The sequence below is a fragment of the Octopus bimaculoides genome, chromosome 11 (genome assembly GCF_001194135.2).
Source record: "Octopus bimaculoides isolate UCB-OBI-ISO-001 chromosome 11, ASM119413v2, whole genome shotgun sequence".
In the NCBI taxonomy this organism is placed as follows: Eukaryota; Metazoa; Mollusca; class Cephalopoda; order Octopoda; family Octopodidae; genus Octopus; species Octopus bimaculoides.
The window spans coordinates 53,933,645-53,942,184 of NC_068991.1; the positions used below are offsets into that span (position 1 = coordinate 53,933,645).

Sequence of the window (8,540 nt, forward strand, 5' to 3'; positions counted from 1 at the left end):
AGTGGTGGTGGTGGCGGTGGTGGTGGCGGTGGTGGCGGTGACAGCAGTGGTTATGATGGTGATAGAGATGATGATGGTGGTGGAGATGGTAGTAGTGGTGATGGTGATGGTAACGGTAGAGATGATAATGGTAGTAGTAGTGGAGATGATGATGATGATGATGCTTAATTGATATGAGAAATAATACAAGATTGAATTAAAAAAGCATAAAAATACGCTAAGATTTTATATAAACATGAAATAATAAAAGTCTTTTTATGTTTTAAGTTTTAATTCATTGAGCTTGCCTTTGCCTTTTACATGATTGTAAGTTGATAAAATAACTGCACTAACATATCGTAGTTGATTTAATTGAATATTAGCAGTTCACCTTCAAAATTGGCTTCATGCCTTATGAAAAGAAATCAATATTTTTAATATTAATATTAATGTTAATCAATAACATCATTAATATATCACAACATTATTCATGCAACTTTTTCCTCGTGTTGGTTTCTCAAACATCACCTACTGCTAATTACTAATTAAGAACTCTATTAAAAATAAATGTTGGTGTCATGCCAAAGGTAGTTGCACCGTTAATCAAGACAAAAATTAGTTAATTATTATACATTTAAACATAAAAGTAAAATTTAAATATCATGTATACTGTAGCAATGTTCATAAAGTTAGCTATTTATTGATTTATCATATAGATTTAGGTCTTTTTATTGATTAACTCATCAATTTTAATGTGTTACTACTCTCATCAAAATCTTTTGTCAACCAATAATGGAACTGTGTTTTCCTCCGCATGACTCACACTTAATTCTCTGTTTCATATGTAAATAGCTTTTTATTAGTACTCTTATCTTAACAAAAGGAACTAAGTCTCCTTTGGATTAGTTTGTACATTAAATTTTATTCACCCATTTAGCATTAGTTACTAATTCTCTTCAAATTGTCATGAAATTGCAGTTAAACCTAATAGAGAAAGAATTGGTTGTTTTCATAAATTTTTTTTTTTTAATGCCTAAATTTTGGAGAAGACATTTAGTGAGAGAAGTATTACTACCTCAGTTAACTGAAAATATAAATTTAATTCTTTAATTGAATTTTAAAGTGTGGAGAGGTTGAGAATCCCAAGCTTAGCTAAAAAGATAAATTGGTAAATAATTTTCGCCTTCTCTAATATCCACCTTCTTGTAAATTTAAGGTACCTCCAACACACCTTCACTATCATCTTCTCTTTTTTCCAACTGGGGCAACCATGCATCTCACCTACAGCAAAACACCTGTTTCTGTCCCTCTGTCATGTTTTCGCTCAATAAACACTCACAACGCCCGGTCTGGGAATCGAAACCATGATCCTACGACCACGAGTCCTCTGCCCTCACCACTGGGCCATTGTGCCTCCACATTAGGAAGGATATCCAGATGTCGAAACCATGCCAAAGCAGACATTGGATCTTGACACAGACCTCTGTCTCGTCTGTTCACTTTGAACCAAGAAACCTATGCCAGCATGGAAAATGGGATGTTAAATTGCGATGATTTTGTTGAGTGAAGGATATGACTGTTGAGTGATAGACTAATGTGATACATTTACTTTATTCTTTTATTCATTTTACTTTCATATTTTTTTAATGTTAATTTGGATGACCTGAATAAATAATATTGGTTTCAAATTTTGACACAAGGCCAGTAATTTCAGGGAAGGGGTAAATCAATTACCTTGATCCCAGTGTTCAGCTGGTACTTATTTTATCGACCTCAAAAAGATGAAAGGCAAAGTTGACCTTGGTGGAATTTGAATTCAGAATGTAAAAACGGATGAAATGCCACTAAGCATTTTGCCTGGTGTATGAATACATAATACTGAGACATTGTCCTGCAGCTGGATGCCCTTCCTGCAACTAGTCCTTACTTGTTTTTCAAGTAAAGGATTTTTAAAATTCTATTTGTCTTTAAAAGCTCTAAGAAAAGCTTTGGTTGATTTGAAGCTATAGAAGAAGACACATGCCCAAAGTGCCACACAGTGGAACTGAACCTGGAACCATGTGGCTGGAAAACAAACTTCATACCACACAGTCACCCCAGTACCTTTGGCCATTTTCTACAAAAATTTGATCATTACTAAAATGTGATGTGGAGATGGTGACGGCATAGTGAAAAGTAATATTTTTAAATTGAACTAAGCTTTTTTATATCACCTATCACTTAATACATGTGCATCCTAAACTTGTCATTCACTTTAGAAAGAAATTAGTTCCCCATTTGTCTGTCATATGCAATGACTATCAATAAATCACAAGAGCAGACATTTGATAAAGTGGGGCTGTTCTTGCCTGAACCTGTATTCGGCCATGGTCAGCTATATGTTGCATTCTCAAGGGCTTGCAAATTATCTGAAGTGAGAGTTGAAATTACCAACATTGACAAACAAGGGAAAAGAAGAGGGAGAACTTACATGAAGAACATAGCACCACTTGAAAGACTTACTCATGGTAAAATATAGACTAAAGAAATGTGTTACATAAGAACATGTGAATATTCTCTAATTTGTATTGTCATACAGTCTTACTGTCATACTTACTCAATATTTGAAGATTTTATTGTTTTCTTTTCTAAATGTAAAATTACTGTTATATTGTTGATTCCAGTATTATGTATTACTGTAATATTATTTTCAGACTCTTGGCTTTGGAGAAGATGTTGCTGGTGCCACATTTATGGCTGCTGGAAGTTCCGCTCCAGAATTATTCACATCGATAATTGGTGAGATGATTTTCTTTTCCTTTTTTAAATTTTTTCACTATTAGGTATTGATAATCTGAAATAATCAAATCCTATTATTGATCACCTTTCCATAAATTACATAACATTGTTTTGGGCAGCAACTTCACAACAGTCACAAATCAGGGACAAATCATTGGAATATTAAAGTAGAAGAGACTTACAATGGAAATGAAATTCCAGATTGAATTATAAATTTTTGGCACAATATTGCAGTGGCACCTCAATAAAACAACATTTTGGTTGTTGGAATTGAAGAACTATAAACAGAAAGAAGAAATATTTGCTGTGTATGGTTTAATTCTGATCAGTCATATTTGGCAACTTTACCATTTTGAAGTATATATGTTAATAGCAATGAAAATGTATTTTTTGATATTTGTCTGATGTATTCTGCTGGAATCTGACAAGTTATAGTAAGGAACTGCACTAGATTTGTATTGCTTAAGAATGTATGAATTATGGTGGCTGCATTATGTTTGTAGATATTAAAATATGTTATAGAGTAGCAGATAATTAGCTTAATATATGATAAAAAGTGTTAATGTTAGTGTATAAAATGTATTATTTAAGTATAACATTAATCATATTTTGAAATAGCTGGACAAAAAGCACATTTTCCTTGAGTTAAACTTCTAAGGCAAGAATAATTGCTGTTATTTAACTCCAGGTCATCCTTAGTTATTACCAAAAGTGTTCCAACCATGACCTTTCAGTTTGTTTCTTCAGACTTAATGTGTCAAGGGTTATAGTAACCAAAGTGTCCTTATTTTAAGGTACAGTGTGTGACTTGAAAGACATTTGGTTACAGTTTTTAGCAGTTAATTAACCACAGAAAGACTCTTGCCAGATACAGAGTCACTTAATTTATTTAACAGGCTAGAAATAAAAACTTTTACAAGACTGCAAACATAGATTATACTAACTTAATGCATTGGATAAACTAAACTTGTATCATTTGACCTGTAGAGGTCCTAAAACAAATTGTTTCTCTATTGACAAGTGAAAACTTATGTGATAGCTACACTAGCAAAAGCCTTACAAAATTACTTGACATTTTAACAAAGAAACTTTGCCATGTGCTTTTGGCATTCATAAGGAAAATACCTGCTCTTTCTGACTCCTGAAAACCTTGTAAAGAACTATAATGCTATGAAAGTTCATAGAAGTGTTTAGTTTAGAAGGCGATGAGCTGGCAGAAACTTTATCACGCCGGGCGAAATGCTTAGCAGTATTTCGTCTGTCTTTACGTTCTGGGTTCAAATTCTGCTAATGTCGACTCTGCCTTTCATCCTTTCGGGGTTGATAAATTAAGTACCAGTTACATACCGGGGTCGATCTAATCGACTGTCTCCCTCTCCAAAAATTTCGGACCTTGTGCCTAGAGTAGAAATGATATATTCAGTTTCCATGAAAAGTGAAGAACTTAATACTTTGGGTCTTTGCTCTTTATCTGATACTCAGTTTTTGGTTTTCAGTTGTAGTCAAGTAGAATGAATAACTGTCTGCAGATTCCATATCCTTACTCTATAATGTTATGGACTTTTGTATCTTAAGATCTTTATGAAATATCTCAAGGGAATTAAAAGACAACATTAAATTAAATGAAGCAATTGGGTTCATGGAGGTAGATGTTTAACCTTATTCACAATCTATGTTTCCATTTACAATCTAAGATTACTAAATGCCATCATAACACATCTAATGAAGGAACATAATTTGAAAGTGTTCACTTTTTGATATTAAATATTCATCAACATCAGTAAAATTTTTTTTAAAATTTTTATCTCAACTTTATATCCTCACTTTTCAAACTGTGTTACAGGAAACAGTTAAATATAAAATGAATAGGTTGATATTTCTTAAAATCAAGTTTACATATTAATAATGGTTTCAAATTATGGCACAAGGCCAGCAATTACATCGACCCAGTGTCCACCTGGTACTTATTCCATCAACCTCAAAAAGATGAAAGGCAAAGTTGACCTTGGTAGAATTTGAATTCAGAATATAGAGACGGACAAAATGTCACTAAGCATTTAGTCCAGCATGGCAATGATTCTACCAGCTTGTCACTTTTGTTCATATGTTAATATTACTAACCAATTAAGTCGGCAAGCTGGCAGTATCATTAGCATGCTGAGCAAAATGCTCAGTGGCATTTCATCTGTCTTTATGTTCTAAGTTCAAATTTCATTAAGGTTGATTTTACCTTTCAATTTTTTAAGAGTCAATAAAATAAGTACCAGTTGAACATGGGTTGATGTTATCAACCTAACCTCACCCTGAAATTGCTGGCATTGTGCCAAAATTTGAAACCAACATTAACGACCGGTTATTCTACTCAGTTTTTGACTCTCTGAATGGTGAATAGAAGAATTTTATACAAATATACTAAACAAGAAGTGCAAACGCTTTTTAAAGCAGTTTTCAAATAGAATTGTATTTAGTAAAACTGTAATTCAGTAAAATTCAGTAAAACAGGTTTTACAATAAAATTAACTTCACAAGATTTTCTTATTTTTCCAGATAATTTTCAGTTCTTGACATGTTGAATTATTCAAGACTAGCAATGCTATTAAATAATTTTATTCAAAGAATAGTTAAATCAGAGGAATTTAGTTTAACTTTTTGAGGTACATTCATTTAAAGCACATCTTTTTGTAATATAATTCAACAGGTTTTTATTTCTTTTAGGTGTGTTTGTAACAAAAGGAGATGTTGGAGTCGGGACAATTGTTGGATCAGCTGTATTTAATATACTTTTTGTGATTGGTTTATGTGGACTTGTAACTATGCAGGTAATTGGTTTTCAAAAATTTCCCCGGTAAATATTATAATTTATGCATATATTGATAGCTAAAAATACATGTTTAGTTATATATTAATTTGACATATTTAAACTGAAAAACTCATTTGAAACAATGACATAGCTATAAAACATTTGCTTGTAAAATAAAAATGTAACATATTTCTTCAGTTTTGACTTGGGAGGAAAATGCATAAATAGTTTAGCAATAGTTTAAAATATAATGATGCTTAAGAACAGGGTCAGAATAAGTATAGTATTGTTTTATTATATTAACATTATTGTTATATTTTCATCAATGTATGTATGTATTCCCTTGTCCAGACATCACATGATAGTTGTAAATGAGCATCTTCTTCATAAAAGCAGCTGTTTGCTTCTAGTCTTCTGTAAAAACATCTAACCTTGGAGAAAACAAAAGGTTTGTGACTGGAAGGGCATCAAGCTGTAGAAAATTTGCTTCAAAAAATTCCATGGAAAGGCTGATGTTAAATGAGATCAATAAGATGATGATGATACCTAAGGATGTCTCTCAGCAGTTTCATGCTCTTCTTTACAGTACTTAAAAGTTTCCCCAATGATAGACCTATATTACATCTGAATACCAAAAAATTATTCAATTCACTCGTTTTATTTAGTCTCCTTGTCTTTGCCACAGATGTTGTATCATACTTTAGCAACCATTCCACTTTCTGTCTGTCAGCTTTTCAATGCTGCCTAAAAGCCATGGTCACTTGTTCTTTTATTGAAAACTTAGATTCTAACTTTTTTTGATGATTGTTTTTCCTAAATTCTCTTCCATTTTTTGTACTTCTTTTCTGGACTCATCAAATCTATTTAATCTTTTAACATTTTAACCAGTCATGTCCGGGTGGTTTCTCACACCTAGCCTACAATGTCATCTTAAAAAAAAATTAACAGTTAGGCGTAGGAGTGGCTGTGTGGTAAGTAGCTTGCTTACCAACCACATGGTTCCAGGTTCATTCCCACTGCGTAGCACCTTGGGCAAATGTCTTCTACTATAGCCTCGGGCCGACCAAAGGCTTTTGAGTGGATTTGGTAGACGGAAACTGAAAGAAGCCTATCGTATATATGTATATATATATATATATATATAAATATATATATATATGTATATATGTATGTGTATATGTTTGTGTGTCTGTGTCTGTCCCCCAACATCGCTTGACAACCGATGCTGGTGTGTTTACGTCCCTGTAACTTAGCGGTTCGGCAAAAGAGACTGATAGAATAAGTATTAGGCTTCCAAAGAATAAGTCCTGGGATCGATTTGCTCGACTAAAGGCGGTGCTCCAGCATGGCCGCAGTGAAATGACTGAAACAAGTAAAAGAGTAAAAGAGTTACATCATCAAAATTTCATAGCTACAAAATAATGCATAATTAATTTCAAAACAATGTAAATAAACAAGCATTACTTTTGACAGAATAATGTGAAGGCTAAAGGGCTAAATCCATACTTCTTAAGCCCTTTACTCCCTTTGGCCCAGGTGACATAAACCATCAGTAACTTTCCTCCACTGCTTCTTTCCAGTTGGATCCCTGTTCTTTTTTCTTTTCTTTTGGATTTTGCAGCACCACCTCATATGTTTCACTGAGGGAAAGCCTGTCTCTCTCAGTTCTGTTTGGCTTTGAAATATTATCAATAATTCAGTAACTTTTCTTTTTTTCTAGGTAGGGGTGGTGGCCCTATACAAACCCAATTTTACCTCTGAGAAGAGGTGATCCATATTAGTTTGACCTCTTTCCTGTGCCCTGTCCAGTAATGAGAGGCCCTATTGGGAGCTTGTGCTCTACTGACATAGTTTGCAGGGTCTCCGAAGCACACAAGCCACACTGCAAAAAGGACAGGCCTTGTGCTGGATCTTAACCACATACTGCTGAGACTCCCTTCGGTTATGACTGACCATGGGACTGCACCTAGAAAGTTAGCCTCCCAGGCACAAGTCCAGGCAAGGTTGTTCATGGAAGACCAGCAGTCACCCATGCATACCGGCCTCCCCTCTCCACGCCACCGATGTTATCAAAGGGAAAGACAAGGCCAACACAGCTTGGCACCAGTGACATCGCAACTCATTTCTACATCTGAGTGAACTGGAGCAAAGTGAAATAAAGTATCTTGTTCAAGAACACAACACACAGCCCGGTCCGGGATTCAAACTCACAACCTCACAATCGTAAGCTCGATGCTCTAACCACTGAGCCGTGTGCCTTCATGCTCAACTGTATTTTGGTCAATCCTTTTCACATTTCACATTTTGTTACATCATGCCTCAAAGGGCAGCCCCTTACCATCTTCCTCTCTTTCCAGCTGGGTATGCCATGTATTCACCTCTTCAGCAAGGCACCTGTTCCTGCACCTCCGTCATACTTTCATATCCTTCAACACTATCCAACACTATTTCAAGGGGACAGACATGGCTGATAAACTGATATATAAGGATTTGTTGTTGTTGGCACTCCGTCGCTTACGACGTCGTGAGTTCCAGTTGATTCAATCAACGGAACAGCCTGCTTGTGAAATTAACGTGCAACTGGCTGAGCACTCCACAGACATGTGTACCCTTAACGTAGTTCTCAGGGATATTCAGCGTGACACAGTGTGACAAGGCTGACCCTTTGAATTACAGGCACAACAGAAACAGGAAGTAAGAGTGAGAGAAAGTTGTGGTGAAAGAGTACAGCAGGGTTTGTCACCATCCCATGCCGGGGCCTCGTGGAGCTTTAGGTGTTTTCACTCAATAAATACTCACAGCACCTGGTCTGGGAATCGAAACCACGATCCTATGACCGCGAATCCACTGCTCTAACCACTGGGCCATTGCGCCTCCATAGACTTATTAATAACTACTTTAAAGCAATAGAGGGATAAAATTTGATTTGTGAAGAACTAAATTAAATACAGTAAAACATCCCTTCAGAGGTTCTGTTTTGGAC

General features: G+C 35.0%; 1 protein-coding gene across 1 annotated transcript in view; it reads left to right on the forward strand.

Moving 5' to 3' along the window:
• The window catches only part of LOC106869862 (sodium/potassium/calcium exchanger 4), a 186,659-nt gene that overhangs the window by 139,427 nt on the left and 38,692 nt on the right, over positions 1-8,540 (forward strand). The window contains exons 6-7 of the mRNA XM_014915782.2: positions 2,673-2,757; positions 5,473-5,576. Coding sequence (XP_014771268.1) covers positions 2,673-2,757; positions 5,473-5,576 — 189 coding nt within the window. The remainder of the gene's footprint in view (positions 1-2,672; positions 2,758-5,472; positions 5,577-8,540) is intronic.